Here is a 17,834-nt window from a genome sequence, read left to right on the forward strand (position 1 = left end):
TCTAACGAAATATCAAAGGAAGAAAATTGAAAAAGTCAAGTATTTTACGAAATGAACTGCTCCTGAAACTTTGTACTCATTGATGTCAACCTTCTGGACTATGTCTGTAGGGGGTTCTAAAGATCAATGGGCATGTAAGCTGTGACCTTTCACCTTTCAACTTTGCTCTTTCGTCAGATGATGACCACAGATTAGCCGCGGCATCTTTCCTTGACAAGAAATGAATTTCAAAGAGTTGGTGAATAAACCAATTTTTTTTTCGTCGAAGTATTTATTGGCTCGACTGAAACAGACTATTCTAGTAATTAATGATATTTCTGTCATTGTTCGTTTAGTAATTTTGTCACCTGCAACAAAAAGGTCTAGTGACTCGCCTCTTTACATTAGAAGACTACAATGTTTTTCGTAGTACTTTATCAGATATGAAACGTGCCCTTAATAAATGATATCTAGAAATATCGCATAAGCTTCAAATGAACTACTTTTTATTGGACTTCGTACTTTATACTGTGTTGTTAACGATATCACAGATCAAACAGGATAACTTTGTTTATGTTTGTTGGGCTGTACCATTAAAAGACATGTAGGAGTAGCCTCCAACTTTAAAAGTTCCATGGTAGTTGACCTTTTTTTTTCCATTTTATATCAGAACATCTGCAATGTGCATAACGACAAATCTTTAATTTCCTTCATTTTAAATACCACGTTGCAATTTTGCAAAGTGTGGAAAGAAAAGGTGGATTTTCCCCACCCTTCGTGTTCGATGAAAACTTCCACCGCGAAGATGGACCCATTTAACCATAGCCCAAGACTTCTTCTAGATTTTGTGAATTTTCTGTTGCTATTTCAGCTCGTGTCTGGAAGGCAGACTCTTACATGTGAGAAGACAGGGCCGTGCTCGTGCCGTATGAGTGACGGGTCGGGGGAGGTCGACTTACGGCCGCTGGTGTCTGCCGACCCGAGGTTTGTCTTACGGACGGTGCGATGAACACAAGGGACAAAGTTCGCTTCGGAACATAGCAGAATTAGCGCTACAGTAGAATTAGCATACTAGAAGAATTAGAAGCATTAGAATAGTGACATAGCGCTATAGCAGAATTAGCAGCATTAGAATAGCGAGATATAGCTATTGTAGCATTAACATAGCATAATTAAACATAGTGACATAACGCTGTAGTAGTATTAACATAGCAGGATTAGAATAGTGACACAGCGTTATAGTAGAATTAACATAGTAGAACTAGAATAGTGATACATGCGGTGAAATTAATTCAAACATTCTAAATAATAGACCTTAGAATACAAATTTAAAGTACTAGTAATCTACGTCTGTTTCATTTATTTAGCTTCAAGGACCTCCTGGCCACCACGGTACCTGATGACTACCTGTACTCTTGGAATCCCTGCCAATCTTTCACGGATGGCCAGTGTCAGAATGTCGCTGTAAGCCAACATATGCACATTTATTATTTTAAAAGTATTATAAAATTCAGCTATAGGCTGCAGTTCCTGCTGCAAATGTTGTTGCATCTGCTAGTGGTTGTGTTTTAGGCTCAAGAGCCTTGTATGTGATAACTGTTTGTTCTCATTCTTTCAATCGTAACAGAATGAAAATGTTCCCTTTCTAAGGTTTGTAGAAAGAAGAAGGACGGTTCCGAGTATGAGGATCTTGGAACTCAAGATAACGTCGAGATTTCAGCCAGCCAGGATCCTGAGACTGGGGAGACGTCCATTGAATTTGGCTACAGATCTTTAGATGGAAAGAGGTAGAGCGACTTATCTTTTTAGTCTAAGTTTGATAAAGGTACTTGTGTTGCAAAGGTAACAACGTACGAAGATTTAAAATTCAACAGTTGATCTGTGAGTACGTATACGTCGATGAAGGTTAGACACCCAATGACATTGTTACTCAAGCAACTAGATAGATTTTAAAACTGTCAGACGTTTCAAGTAGCATCCTATACTTTTCGTAAGTTGCTTGAGTACTTATGTGGACTATGTGTTAGAACTTACCTCTACCATCGTCCTAGAACAACTCCTACCTGTGCAGCTATATAATACAATAGTAATGTCTTTTATCTTAAGTTTCAAATTCTGTTTTCAGATCAAGTGTGGTCATCGCAAAATGCACAACTGGTCAAACTAACATCACGGTGGAAGGAGAGAAAGCGGAAAATTATTACGTACGTGATTATAAGCTCTATCACTACTAGTAGTAACAGTAGTAGTAGTAGTAGTAGTGGTGGTAGTAGTAGTAGTAGTGGTAGTAGTAGTAGTAGAAGTAGTAGTAGAGTAGTAGTAGTAGAGTAGTAGTAATAGTAATAGTAGTAATAGTAGTAATAGTAGTAATGATAGTAGTAGTAGTAGTAGTAGTAGTAGTAGTAGTAGTAGTAGTAGTAGTAGTAGTAGTAGAAGTCGTAGAGAAGTAGTAGTAGTAGAGTGGTAGTAGTATTAGTAGAGTAGTAGTAGTAGTAGTAGTAGTAGTATATTCTCATGGATACCGTTCCAGGTGTTTGATCTGAGCAGCCCATGTGCCTGCCCGGGTGCCGGACCGGACTGTGCCGGTGAGAAGCCGGTTACATGTAACCAGACCGGACCGTGCTCGTGTAGGATGAGTGACGGGTCAGGGGAGATCAACTTACAGTTCCTACTATCGGGGAACCCTACGTAAGTAATTTGGTGTTTTTTCATAGGTCCGATGATAAACAGTCCTAAACCTAAATGTTTTTGTTTGTTTGTTTGTTTGTTTGTTTGTTTTAGATCATCATGAGTGATTCTTCCTGGAGTCTATAGTAATGGTGTAAATCATTCCTTTAGGTTTAGGGATTACAATTCAACTATTTTTCCCGATGGATTCTTGTACTCCTGGAACCCATGCGAACCTTTCTCTGAGGGCTCATGTAAAGACGTGGCGGTAAGTAGAGGTTGTTTTGTTTTTTTTTATAAATCATTCTTTTTATTGTTTCCAAAATTCACACAAAAGAAAGCATGGCACAACGAAACAAAATGAAACCACATGCATAACTACAAAACTAAATAAAAACCGGTAAACAATATAGATGATATAACAGAGTGTTACAAAGTATAAAAAAAGTTGTTGTTTGTTTCTTTCTTCGGCTGACGTTCGGAACACCCTGACCAGATTCATGCATACCTTTCTATACGAATCGAAACGAATTTGAGTTAATTTGATTGGTTGGGTAGTACCGGTGGTCTGCTGACTTATGCACCAAACCATGGACAAACCTCCCGACCAACCCCCAAATGTTTTAAACATTTTGAAACATTCGGCTGGCGCAGCCGAATGCGAATTCGCCAAGTACCAAGAGACATTGCGCCGACCTACCCCTAACCGTGGTTGGTCGACGTTCGGCTAGTATTCGGGAGGCAAAATTCTTGAATGTGACAAACGTTCCTTTATCTAATGCAGTAAAGATTAAACATAAAGATGAATTGAAGACCACTATAACGTGAGCGTCACGGAATCATGACAGGCATGTAAAAGCGCCAGTGACGGCTCGGAGTATGCTGATATCGGGAAGCAGGATTCGGTGCAGATCTCAGGCGGCAAAGATGCCTCAAGCGGGAACGTCGTCATCTCCTTAGCCTACTTATCTGCAGACGGAGATAGGTAAAGATTTACCTTAAAGGTTCATCTCACATTAAGGTGGGCAAACGTAGTAGTACATGTTGATCAGACAGTAGTTGTATGTCTACTATTGCTTTATTTTACTTTTGACACTGTGCAATCAATTAGGGATGATTTTGCAAATATATATCGTTATCATTAGGTAATAATGAATGAAAGACATTTATTGTACGTTTGTGCTCTAACAAGCTAAGTACAGGTCATGAGTAGACAAGGAAAAGGATACAGCAATGAAACTTAAACTATACATACTAATGTGATCTACTATTTTCATGTTCAAATTCGTCTGGCTTCTTGGCGCAGTTATAGATGTACGAGCATATAGAGCTAAAGATACATGGTTTGTATAGCAGCACATGTACACCAGTAACATTTTTCTTCCTTCAGAGCAAGTACGGTTGTGGCGACATGTACCACGGGTGACACTACCACGTTTACAGCAGAAGGACAAACAACTGAGAATTCTTATGTAAGGCCCTTTTTGTACGTATTTTCCGTAAGCGTTTTGTTGGTCCTAGCTTTGTATTTCTTAGGAGCTTGCAATTGTCGCACAAAGTTGTAGAATATAAAAATGTATTGCCACAGACTTTCCAGCTAGAGAGCCCCTGCGCATGCCCCAATACGGATCCAGAATGTGCCAGAGGGAAGCCTCCAACCTGTGAGAAGACGGGACCGTGCTCCTGCCGCATGAGTGACGGGTCAGGGGAGGTCAACCTCAGGCCTCTGTTGGCGGGAAACCAAATCCCTACGTAAGTATCAGTCATGACATTGACTGTGCTCGTCAGCAGAATGCACTGCACCAGCGCGAAACCCGTGATGTATTGTGCATAGCACTTCGGCAGAACGTCCCATTTAAGGTCGTATTTGCGCATGTAAGGTTAACACTCCGTCTGTAGTTTCCCAAAGTTATGTAGGAAAAGATATCGTCTGTAATGGGCAAGCTTCAGATGCAGATACTTGTATTTCTCTGACCACCGTTGAATGGCTTGTTTTCAGCTTTAAGGACGTTCCTGATTTTTCTGGCGAATTTCTGTACTCTTGGAACCCGTGTGAACCATTCAACGAAGGCTCATGCAAAGGCGTGGCGGTACACTTTCCTTAACTTTCTTAAGTACTCTCTGAACTTGGCTTTCCTAGAACGTATAGGTGGATGAAGACCTTTATTGTACATTTTGCCCCACTGGGCTAAGCACAGGTCACATGTTAATGATTATATACAACACATATATTAGATGCATAAAACGTCTACTACTTTATACACACGTACTTACCTCACTTCTTGGTAATTTTATAAATGTAGGTTACTGTATGATTAGAAACAGTAGGCGTTTACATCTTGAAATATATCTTTCTGCAGTTTCCATTTATTCCCTGTTGATGTTTGTTGTTTTTGTTTTCGTAGCTTTGCCAGAAAAAGAATGGCAGTTCGGAGTACTATGATCTCGGCCGTCATGATTCGGTAGAAATCCAGGCCGACCTGGACCCCATCACCGGATCGACTACTGTATCGTTCAAATATACCTCTGCGGACGGAGAAAGGTATAGGTTATCACTCACTCAATCACTCACTCACTCACTCACTCACTCACTCACTCACTCACACTTTTACTCATCATCCACTCATTCACTCACTCTCTCACCCAATCACTCATTCAATACGTAGAGCTCGCTCGGAATCTCGCCATAACTAGCTGTCTCGATCCATAACTCTGTCGTCCATCGCTGCAATCAACTGACTTGTAGTAATTCAACTAGTCAGCTTTTAGCTGTTTAATGTAGGTCATGCGCAGTCTTCCAAGACTTCTATTTCCAGGAGTCGGGTTCCATAGTAAGAGTTCGGTCTCGTGAGGTACTCTTGTGTACTACAAGACCGAGGAATGCCTTCCACCTGTTACCTCATCCTTTTTCCTCCAGTTTATCCCGTAAATATAATCGTCTCGGTCCTTGTCTCCCTTTTCATAGATCGAGTTTGATAATCACGACGTGTAACTCAGATGGTGAAACCCAGTTCACAGCGGACGGGGAGGACCTCTTTCCGAATTCATACGTAAGAAAAACGTTACTACATAACCATAATAGATGCTGTTCTAGTTCACATTGGCTTAGTATACGTGCATGTATGTGTGACTATGTGTGTGTGTGCCATAGTGTGTGTGTTTGCATGTGTGTATGTGTGTGTGTGTGTGTGTGTGTGTGTGTGTGTGTGTGTGTGTGTGTGTGTGTGTGTGTGTGTGTGAATGTGTGTGTGCGTGTTTGTCGACATGTCAGTGTGTGTATGTGTGTGCGTTTGTGTGTGTGTTTGTGTGTGTGTGTGCGCGCGCGCGCGCGCGTGTGTGTGTAGGTAGTGCGTTTACCACAAATAAGGCATCTAGCCTATGTTATGTCCTCCCAGTTGTTTTATCTAAACAGCTCCTGTGCCTGCCCGGGTGCGGATGCGGACTGTGCCGGCTACAGCCCTACTCTGGCCCCTAACCCTCCTCCCGGGCCGGGTCTGAGTGCCGGGGCAGTCGTTCTGATTATGTAAGTAACAAGACAACCTGTTCTCATTCTCCTTCTTTCCAAAATAATCCTAATATCACCCTTTTAAAGCGAAATCGTGACATAACACTGTTGAATGTATTATTCCATTAATACCATGTATGGAATAATGGAGATAGTTTAGTATACTAGTATAGATGATTTATACGTTGTTACGAATCCATTATTTCCACATATGATGCAAATGTTGTGCAATAAACTTTGACTTGACATAAGTTGGTCAGATGGTTCTGTAACATGTTTTATTCTTTTAGTACATCTCTCTTACAAACTTGTATTGTTGGTCCCCTTGTGAATTCAAACTTCTATATCTACTCGCCAGAGCTGTGTCTGCATTTGCCGGGTATTTTCTGGTGGGCGCCATATTTAACAAGGTCATCAGGGGAAAACAAGGGTCAGAGGTCATCCCAAATGTGCAGTTTTGGAAGAATCTGCCAGATCACATCAAGGTACGAAACTTTAAAAAATGATAAAGGATACTAATCCTGGTGAATGCCAAAATCAATTCCAAAGGAATAGAAGAACACGTGAAGAAATGAAAATGAAGTCTATTATCAGTTTCTTCTCTGAAAATCTTAGTAAATAAAATATCCGCCATACCACACATTTGTTCAACCTTCATGAATACGTAGATTTGATTGTTTTGCCAAATTATTTTTTCCGCACGCTTGCATCAGTTTTGGGATTCCCAGAGGATGTCATCCATATAATCGAATCAACATGGCCCAACTATAGGTAAATTGTTGGTTCGTGTTATTCTGTTGTTCTAATCTGAGGTATTTTTCTGTTTCCCACACAGAGTGGGGTTTTCTTCATCATTTCCCCCTGCCGACGAACAGCAGCATACAAGGAGATCTAGAGATAACCAAAGAACACACCTCACAATCCATCCCAATATGCAATCGTAACACTTTTGAGACATGAAGTTTTGATTATATTATATTTTTAAATATAGAGGGCCTAGTCCGCTCTCCCTGCACCTGTTATATCTACTGTATTATCTATTTATCTTGTACTTTTTTGTTTAGATGAATAAATGAACAACCAAACAAACATATGTAGTAACAGCTTAAATAAATGGCGTTTTTATGTTTACCAGTAGTTCAGGCAATAAACATATCTATTCTCAACAAGGACGTTCTATCAAGTTCTTGTTCTCACATGTATCTGTGCAGGATTAATAATTGGCATATTTTAATTACCTAATAGCCAGACACACATGGTTCTTATCATAAATTAAATGGTTCGTTCCATGTACACACTGCATACAGAATGGCACTAATATTTGAGATAGCTAAGTATACTGGCCTAGAAATGTGTCGTATAAACAAAGGGGTGAGTGACCGCAACTACAATGTAAAATCTATCATAACATATGCCGAGTATGAAACTCTTATAAAACGGGAATCGTGTAACAAAAGTTTAAGAGACTCATTATCGATATGACTTATAGTAATACTCAGTAGTAACCTATTTACTCAAAACGACATGTTTTAAAAATATCTTTTGGGATCAACTCAAAATACGAAGTTTTCCAAAGCGTTAATGGATGACACACTGTAACACGTGGTCCACTGGTCATCAACACGTGATTGTATAAGCTTACACATGTACGTTCAGCACGAGCCATAGAGCAAAGGTCAAACATTACGTAGTACTACGCTACTAACATAGAGCAGCTACATTGTGGAATTTCTCAGTATTGCACAGTCACCTCTACTGAAGTTTCAACCATAGTACTGAAAAAAAAACCGTCAGTTTGTATCAACTCAATACGCAGATATGGGGCATTCAGAATATCCTATGCTGAGACTCCGTAGCATCCTTCTGCTGGTAACCCTGGTATTTCTGTCTACCTTACGGGAAGCGTGTTCGGCGGACTGCAACTTGGTCAACTCATGTTCGTGTACCATGGCGGACGGATCTGGTGTTATAGATCTTTCCCCTCTGGCATCTACAGACGGCACTGCAAGGTAAGGGTAGGATTCTATATAACATCAATTTCTATCTTGGCAAACATTTGCTGTATGTATCTACCCGTAAGTTCCTTTGTAGGAGAGTTTATATCGCTAATACATCTGACAGAGCTAGAGTGTACGTTGTAGCAATGGTGGTTTTGAGCAAGCTCTCCTTTTTTTTGCAAAATTTAGACTGAACTATTTGAGAAACCTGCCCCCCCCCCCCCCGTGTGTTGCTTTACAAACTAGTTGCTCAAATGTTGCATACACGTCGTATGCGTTCCATTTTTCCTGCATGATTTTGCTTACTTTTTATACATCAACAAGAGCATTGTATTATCATCTTATTAAGCTTGTAGGACGACACAAAACTACAATTCCATCAATCTACATTTTGTGTACGTGGGACTTTCTATCACCATGCAGGACGTTGTCAAATATGTCCTCACCTGACAAGTATTTGCTCTGCAAACAAAACAGCCGGCAAACACTACATCAGTAGTTAACTCCACATTTAATATGCTCAATAATGAACGATGAGACCAAACCTAAGTGGATGCAAACATATCTAATTGATATAGATCTATCATAGGTCACGGTACTTAAATGTTCGCGGTTTTCGTGGTCATTTCTGTACCGCGAACTTATCACTACCGTTAACAAATTGCAAATAAATTTGCCGACTTTCTTTTTTTCCGCAGCTGCCGCCACCGTAATCATATAGTTCCGTGAACATCAATTTTCTAAGACTGTGAGCTTTTGCTACCGTGAACATAAAATGATTTACAGTATCTCTTTTTGTAATTACTAATGAACAATGTGGTCATTTATCACACAAGGTATAAAGGTTATAAGGCCACCCAGCCTCCTGACTCGTACCTGTATGACTGGAACCCCTGTCAACCCTTCAATGACGGAGACTGCCAGTCAGTGGCGGTAAGCACCAGCTTTTCTACGAACTGATATGAATTTCAATGTAGTAAAATGTGGAACTTTATTCCAACACAAAGTTTCACAAATTTTCAACAACCACTGTCGCCTTCATCAGGATAATGAATGACCAATCACTTCAAAACGTAATCTCGCGAGAGTTACGGTTACAGACAAGTGGCCTTATTCACAAGAGATTTTACGGATACATGACGTAAGCAATTGATCAAAAGTGCCAGGGAGTTTATATCGTCCACCGTCTCTGTTAAGTGATGGCTGGAGGAGTGCCCTGATATATATGACCTGATAGATATATATGGAATTTCAATGTAATTCACAACATCATTCAAGGTCATAATTTCAAAATAATTTGATTAAATTCGAATTCTAATAGAGTAAAAAAAATCGGATGTTCATAGCGTACTATGCCGGGCAGATTTAAAGACATCCAATGCAATTTCTGCCCTGAAATTAATTATATTGGGTGCTTTAAACACGTGGTTTCCCCTATAACACAATTCTGACTCTAACATGCTCACACAGGGTTGTCAAACCAACCCGGATACCGGAGACAACTACAACTTAGGGACGCAGGACAGCGCTTCCTTCGGATCGGCCGAAGACGGGACGGTTTTGTTAATGTACACAAGCGGAGTAAGGTAAAGTAAAGAATTTCTTTGCATGATACATACATGATACGTCTTGCATTGGCGAAGAATTGACAAGAAATGACAGTTTAGCAAAAAGATGCAGATGTATATGTACCAGCTTTGAGCTAGATGTGTGAATGTGTTATTTCTATTCACAATGTTTCATTTGACAAGTATAGATTGTAACTACAAAATCGAAGGGATTAAACCATTATTAGACGGAAGTTTGTTTTATATTTATTTAGAAGACCATCAAAAGACTATGTTGCTACTAAGATCACAAAACCTACGCATTATGCAGAACGTGGGACTATTCATTATCCACTGCCTTCAAAGAAACGTCAAACCCCATAATAGCAAACGTAATACATGTAGTAGTAAAAGTTGATCAGACAGTACTTGTATGTTTCCAATAGTTTTTCCTATGTTACTTTCGTTGACACTATACAAGCAATCAGCCTCCGGGCATGATTTTATAAATGAAGATTATTGTCATATTTTTCAGGACATTACTTGTGACGTTGACATGCACGTCCGGTCCAACAACGTTCACTGTGATTGGAGAAGATCAAACCGGAAGCACCTACGTAAGTTTTCACAAACTGCCTTTTGTATTGGTTTCTGTATTCTCAATTTAATACATTTCAAACCCTTTTTGTTAAAATGTATATAGAGATCATGATAAGGTTTTATGAGACGTTTCGGTCAATATCCAGTGATGTTTATCAATGAAAGAAAAACCTAAATTTAACGTGCAAACTAGAAAGGCCGAAAGTTGCCCGAGAGCAAGTGCAGCAAATGGCTTCACCACATCCCCCGCATCAAAAATGGACCTATCCCCTTCTGCACAAATGGACTGTTCCTAAATCACCCCTGTCCAAAATGTGAAGTGTTCCAATATCTATACCCCCATGCAACAATGGAAGTTCTATTTATAACTGTCAGTTGGAGATTTGGGATTTGAAGCTACAATCGCTGTTTTTTCTCAAATAAGGCCACACCGACTTAATTTTATGGATGACATCCGCGCGCGCATTAATTTTCGCCTGTTCTCAAAAAAAAAATAATAGAATAAAAAGATCACGTCCACCGAGGCTCTGGCCTGGCTCTAGGCCTGGGTAGTGGTTAGCAACAATACGGAGCTGGGCACCCAGGCTACCGAAGCTCCACGACTCAAGAATTCAGTACATACGTACAGTGCCGATTCATAAATTCCGCAAAAAGCCAGCATGTGCCGGCTTGTCGTATACATCGCTAAGTACTGCCGCAAATTCACAATACCAGCTTTGTATTCCTATGGTTTAGTAGCATTTTTATTTTTGGCTGGAATTTTTTTTTCATTCGCCCGCGCGCACTAGTTTGGGGGTCTTCGGAGGATGTCATCCATAAAATTAAGGCGGTGTGGCCTAATACGGAAAAGAAGAATGACTGTTAGAATATGCAACAATGTCTTCGCTAAAATTCTGTTGTTTTTTTCTTGATTTAACAAAGGGGTACGAGCTCCGGAGCCCGTGCGCATGCCCGGGAGCTACTGCTGCCTGTGTGAATGTAGGAACCGGACTGAGTGGAGGAACAGTGTTAATCATTATGTGAGTAATATACCAATCATTGTGCCATACTTGCTATATCATAGGTGTAGGTAGGTATTATATGTAGCAGTAGAGATACGATATATACAATAAAAGTTCTTGTGTTTTACAGATTCATCGTGCTGGTATCTGTGTACCTGATAGCCGGTGTGTTGTACATGTCGTTCGTTAAAAACGCCACAGGAATGGAGAGGATTCCAAACATCGGCTTCTGGAGAGATCTACCAGCTTTAGTCAAAGTAAGCATCAGGACACAGTTTCATTGCCGAAATTGTGAAGGCTTGCCTTATTCAATGATCTTTGGTCTTCTTCTGTCTTCAAAAAAGAAGTAAACCCAGTAGATTTAGGAGTTACAGTAGTTTTTATTTCCTCTGTCTAGTTATGTATTACTTGCTTGTACATGTAACGTTTCTTGTACACAGAAAATAGTTATTTTTGTTTGATTTCAGCAAAAGCATAAAGGACCTCGTAATTACAATAGTCAGGGATTTCCTCTGTGATATGATATTTATAATTCAATTCATTTGTTCTGTTGCAGGATGGTGGAAGACTTCTTATAAGTCCGTGCTCCAAGTCGTCAAGCTACAGTGACATTTAATGCAATCATATTACCTATTTTGTCGCAATTTGTTTGTGGTTGCAAAGTAATTGAGCTGACACAAGGAGTCATTAACTGCAATGCTAATGCATAGATTTCAGAAACGTAAGACGAATGTACATATTTCATAATTGATGCATATCCCGCATATTGCTTGCATAATAATAAATGTATCTATGGGTATACTTGCAATCGTACCAGCCGGTCGTCACATGAATGTGATACAAATTAATATATGTTTGTGCATATCTGTAGTGAAAAGACAACTTTAGGTTAGACTGTAGGTTGTGCTCTAACCCACAGAACACGGTATAGATACTACACAATAAAGTTAATGCCTAACCCTGGGTACAAACATGACCCTTGATAACACCAGATCTCACGTGTTGTTCTTGTGAGAGTTGTTCAACATTACCCAAGAGGCGTATCGGTGCAAACACTGCACCCTTATGGGCACCAAGCAGTTCTTCGACTGTATACACCGTACTTTATCAGTAATAAACTGCAGTCCAGCACCAAGAGGGTACGATATATTTGGTTAAGATATACCAAGCGGTGTGGTTAACTTGTAGGGACACCATGAAAGTTCATAGCTATATATGGCAGGGTTTCTATTTGTCCCTGTTGTTGGTACTACTCATCGGACCACGGAGTGTGTTCACGCAATGTCAGAAGATTGACAGTTGTTCTTGCCGACTTCCTTCAGGAATTATAAACCTCGCACCTATCGGCTCTGGAAACCCTCTGTACGTATAAGGTTTTCAACTATTTCGTCGATCATTTATATACGGTAAAGAATGTTTAAATCTCAGAGACTGCACTATAGAGAATTGTTAAACATCTAGTGTTGCCGCTGACATATATTCTGTACGTAGTATGACTTTATATATACATACATGTATTTAATTTTGTTTGATCTTAGTTGAAGTAGAACATACATTGTAAGAATGTCCCTGTACGTTAGTCGAGTCAATAAAGAAACTTTCAGGTGTATAATAGTTTGTTTAATCATCTAGTGTTATATATCATTTTTTTAAATTATTGAATCATGGCTTATGGAGACAGCTAAAGTTGTAATAACTATAGTAGCAACTGAATGCATTGTACGATTTACGATTTACCATTATGTTACCTATTTGCCCCTCCCCTTTATAGGAATGGTGAACTTTGACTCGGAAACAGATTAGTCATGAGTACGTGCGGTATATAACTGGCCGTTTCCTTCTGTGGCTACTGCATCTCTACTGAACAATGGTCCACTCAGCCTAATTGAAGACATCTAGATCTGAAATAGAGTAATTCTCGGATATGGATTTTAAATTCATGAAGTTCTTGGCCAGAATATTAGAGGGTTCCTTTTTAACAGTGTTGCTCAATGCAAAGCCAAATGACCACGTAAGGCACTAAGCTAGGTAGTACGACAGACATATGACTATGCCAAAAGATGACGGTCAATGTTTGACTTGTATTTTTCTGTGCTGTAGATACAAAGACCTGAAGGCAACACAGTTTCTGGACGACTTCGTGTATTCGTGGAACCCGTGCAGTCCGTTTAGCGAAGGAGGTTCTTGCATGGACGTTGCGGTACGTGGAAGTTGTGTGCGAATAACCATCAGACAACTTTGTAAAGTTAGCACTTGTTAAGAATTGGTATGTCAGTAACGGAAAACGGTTGCTTGTTTTGTATTGTATGCTGGTTCTAGTTATGAATTTGTGGTTCTAGCTATCTAGGTGTGGTACCCAAAATAAAGTGATGCCACACTAACTTGTTTTGGGGATATTTCAAACACTATAAGTACAAAATGATGCCGATATTGTGATAAAACTGGTAGTAAAATATTAATAACAGATAGATTTCCTCATCCCGAAATTGAATTAGATGTCTTGAACATTCTAGTACAAGTACATTACTATGCTGGCAGAAGGTATATTTTACATCCCTTTGGTCTTTTTTTACTACAAACTATTCAAACAATCCTTACCACAGGCATGTCAGTTAAGTCCAGACGGTCAGACGACTTACAGCCTGGGCTCGCAGGACTCTGCCGCGTTTACCGGGGATAACACTACGGTCAAGCTGGGTTATACAGGCCCGGCACCTGATAACAGGTAAGAAGCGGCCTGCAGCTGTGATGGGCTAAGGCATACACTTATGAATTTTTCTATACCTGGCTTAAATAGTATAAACAGAAATAGTATAATCAGAAAAAACACCGCCCCCAAAATCATAACGCTTTTTATGTTTACCTTCGCAGAATAAAAAAATATTGTTTTTACTCACTTTCTTCTTCTTTTACTTCTCCAAACGAACACCTATTGTTAAGTCAATGTCCTGGACCAGACGTCTGTTACCATGGTAACTGATGCTATAGCGGACATTTTGTAGTAAGACAGAGTTGGAGGGACTGGTCACCATACATATATGTATAATGGATGTGCTTGGCTCTTAGATATACAAAATGCAGTTGTTTGTTGGCTAAACCATGTGAAGGTAAACACTATGCATTTTCTTTGCAAATGTTACTTTTCTAGTGTCCACCTGTTTTAACTTTCTTAGACAATCTGAGATCGCCCTAACGTGCACGTCAGGAGCAACAGAATTCATCGTGCTTGGGGAGGATAGTAGTGTCAGTATCTACGTAAGTACGATGACTTTTTCGTGGTTATCAAATACTCTTATCAAATACTCTTCCTTATAAAGAGTTGGATAGATGACATAAAGAACAAAATGTGTGTCATGTAATGCTCACTTGTTAAAGATATTTTGGAGCATGGGTCAGCTTTCCTAAGAATTATTTGTACGTATTAACACATTGCAAGATATTAGTTCTTATTATACTTGTATGAACAAAAATATGTTGTCGTCACTTGTTAAAGAAATTTGAGCTGAAAAGCCCGTGCGCATGTCCTGGAGCGTCAAGTGGCTGTGGTGGTGGTGGAATCAGCGGCGGGACAATTTTCGTCATCATGTGAGTAATGTTGTTTCATAGACTCACGGATAGTTGTACACTACCATAGCAATGGCGTTAACAATCACTCAATGCATCTAATAATGTAATATTTCTAGCCCATCGGCGTAACACACCAGCTTCGCAAGCCCGTAGCGTGGCGACAGCTGGCTAAATTGCACCGAACGACTTGTTACACCTAGCCCTTGAACAATGCATCTAACTCTGGTTAAGCTGTTTAGTGATGATGCTAGTGTACTTTCTAGGAAAACAGAAACTGTTGAACATCTCAATCCTTGATTGATAACTCCCGCACTTGAAGGAATGGTGTATTATTACCACGGCTGGTGTGTTACGCGGAAGGGCGGTTATACCGACTGTACCGATACAGATACAGAATGACTGTATTATATTAATGTGATTCATAAATGATTTTGTGTGTGTTTTAAGAAAACAGAACAATCATTATCGAATTGGCGTTGGAAAAATTTCGGTTGAGGCGGAAAATAAACGCTTACTGTTACACAGATACATCGTACCAACTTGTCCGTATGTTTCTCCAGAGTGTTAGTGGTGCTGGTAGTGTACCTGGTGGGAGGGGTGCTCTTCATGTCTCTGGTGAAGAAGGCGTCAGGAGCCGAGCGGATTCCCAACGTCGAGTTCTGGAAGGATCTACCTGTGCTCGTCAAGGTCAGTTTACAAAGTTTTTAACTTTAACATTTCTCATATTTGTCATATTGGGCAATTAGGCTGAGAAAAATGAATATTTAATATCTATTTCATCTTAATGACGTCTAGGTATCTCCTACAGCTACGTCAGCTGATTTCCAAGGAAGCCAAGAAAAAAACATACATTTGTAGATACAATAAGATTACATAGAGAAATTGTACATAGGCAACATAAAGTAGATCGTGAGATGTTTATAGAAATTAATGAACCTGAAAGCATAGTGATAACAATACAATATAGTGTAACTAACAGTAGTAGCATGTACATGTATAAGACATAGTGTGTGAAGAAAGGGATCACTTTGTAATCTTCAAGCAGATTAAATTCATTAGGGGATAGGATACGATCAAAATGGCCACCCGAGTTAACATTTGCCTACCAGACCCAAAAGGCCACCCATAGTGCATAATGTGCATTATCTTTTATATAGTCAGTTAGACACGTGGATTATGTATTCATATTAACTAATTATACATGTGATCTTTGTGTTCCTTCAGGATGGCGCGGTGCTTGTCATCAGCCCATGTCGGAAGCAAAGCAAATATGACAGCATTTGATTTCATCAAAATTCTACATAGAGACGGACTTTTCTCTTTGCCTAGCTTAAAAGCTACATTTAGTATTAAATTTACATACGCAAAGACCATTACCTTTGTAGACGTTATATTACAGCTATTAGATATTGTCATTACACGGTTAAAGCTGCATTATGTAACATTATAATATACATTATAATATACGATACAAAAAGTCAATTTACAAAGTAATTTGAATAAACTCTACTCCATTGCCATTTAGGAAGTCGAGATGCCAAAATATGACGCCTTACGAGTGTGCTAAAAGCTGGAAACACGGCTGCTTGTTTACATTCTGGTATTTTGTGGTGGTACCACAAACTGATCGCACCTTGCGTGGTCGGTTTTTAGCGCCAACCATAAATGTCAGAAATGTGAGATAATTATAATAGCACAAATACTAGTACATGTATGTTAAAAAGTGTGAGAAAAACACAATTACAAGAAGATTTTTCAATTGAAATATTTCAATTTTTATGCAAAAATGAAAAATGATACCCCCCTTAAAGCTTGTTGCATGTAATACATGCTTTAGGACGTGATTGCTAAACAATGGTGATTCCTAAGCATCAAAAACTATGATTTTGATTATTCCGATCATAAAAGTAAATTAAGATATATATCTTTCAAAACTAGTAAGAAATATCATCAGAATCAGATGAACAGTGAATAGTGATGTACCTTCTAACAAAAACAAGTTATTAGAAAAACAATTATTTCATATGCTTTGCTGCTACCTTTATCGAAATAAATGTATACTTAAGTCATAAACTGAATTCATGAATGTGTCAACCAAAAATCAACAATAAAGGTTATCAAATCAACGAAATTCATGTTATCAAAAATAATCGTTTTTTACTTTTAAAAGAATTGTCATTATTCACCATGTTTTGACTCACATTCTACCTTTAAATAAATGTCTTTAAGGTGCTACAGGTCGGTGTGAGAAATTCCAATGCCCACGGTTTAACAATGTAGCACTGGTACAAAAGTTCTTGTTGGCCACTTTTCACAATACTCGTGGAACAAAGGGTATCCAGATACAGTTGTGTGAACGGCGGAGTAAGTCAACAACATCATGCAATCAAAGACCACTTTGTAACGGGAATTCCTGCTGACTTCAAAAGGTTCTGGCACAAAACTTGACGACTATAGAAAGATAAAGGCAATTGATTGCTTCCACGGGTGGCCATGTTATGTTGTGGTGGCACAAAATGTTGTCATGGATTCGACTTGTGTGAGCGTAACAGACTTGTCGTTGCACGTTGCCTGTATTCCCTAGTGTACCTTCCGTTTAAATCAGACATAGGGTGCTGTTGAACAGGAATGGTCGTTACCTGGCTTGTACGAAGTGGTAATCATTGTACAAACGGGTGAGATTTGAACTAGGATTAAGCTAAGTTTTAGAATGGATTAGCATTGCTTAAAGGGAAGTTCTCGAGTTTTAAACCTCAAATGGCGAGAACTCGCCTGCCATGGATCCTGTTGCTGATACTGAAGAGACGGAATCATCAGAGGAACCATTCCAGGACCCTCCCCGGTTTGTGACCATGTCTCTCAAAAAACACAACAAGGTACAACCTGACATCACCATACCAGTGGTAAGTTAAACCTCCTAACAGAAATGTTTCCCTATATTGCTGCCAATTTTGTAGTTTAGGTAAAGCAG

General features: G+C 39.3%; 1 protein-coding gene across 1 annotated transcript; it reads left to right on the forward strand.

Moving 5' to 3' along the window:
- Window positions 1–100: 100 nt before the first annotated feature.
- Window positions 101–16,984, forward strand: LOC109469574. Its single transcript, XM_019768108.1, has 24 exons — window positions 101–106; window positions 851–963; window positions 1,347–1,443; window positions 1,630–1,766; window positions 2,105–2,183; window positions 2,510–2,667; window positions 2,818–2,914; window positions 3,495–3,631; window positions 4,037–4,118; window positions 4,235–4,398; window positions 4,646–4,736; window positions 5,052–5,188; window positions 5,612–5,696; window positions 6,042–6,169; window positions 6,510–6,634; window positions 8,052–8,160; window positions 8,985–9,081; window positions 9,619–9,734; window positions 13,397–13,496; window positions 13,900–14,021; window positions 14,470–14,551; window positions 14,790–14,881; window positions 15,424–15,550; window positions 16,088–16,984. The coding sequence occupies exons 1-24, from the start codon at window positions 101–103 to the stop codon at window positions 16,145–16,147; spliced, it is 2,541 nt and encodes an 846-aa protein (XP_019623667.1). The 3' UTR covers window positions 16,148–16,984.
- The last annotated feature ends 850 nt before the right edge of the window (window positions 16,985–17,834 follow it).

Source organism: Branchiostoma belcheri, unplaced genomic scaffold (genome assembly GCF_001625305.1).
Source record: "Branchiostoma belcheri isolate BF01 breed outbred unplaced genomic scaffold, Haploidv18h27 scaffold209, whole genome shotgun sequence".
Taxonomy (NCBI): Eukaryota; Metazoa; Chordata; class Leptocardii; order Amphioxiformes; family Branchiostomatidae; genus Branchiostoma; species Branchiostoma belcheri.

Excerpts from the sequence above, each read along its gene's own strand:
- LOC109469574 (XM_019768108.1), top strand. Across the intron at positions 964-1,346 it reads CTGGTGTCTGCCGACCCGAG|CTTCAAGGACCTCCTGGCCA; the intron begins GTTTGTCTTACG and ends TCATTTATTTAG. Across the intron at positions 9,082-9,618 it reads GAGACTGCCAGTCAGTGGCG|GGTTGTCAAACCAACCCGGA; the intron begins GTAAGCACCAGC and ends ATGCTCACACAG.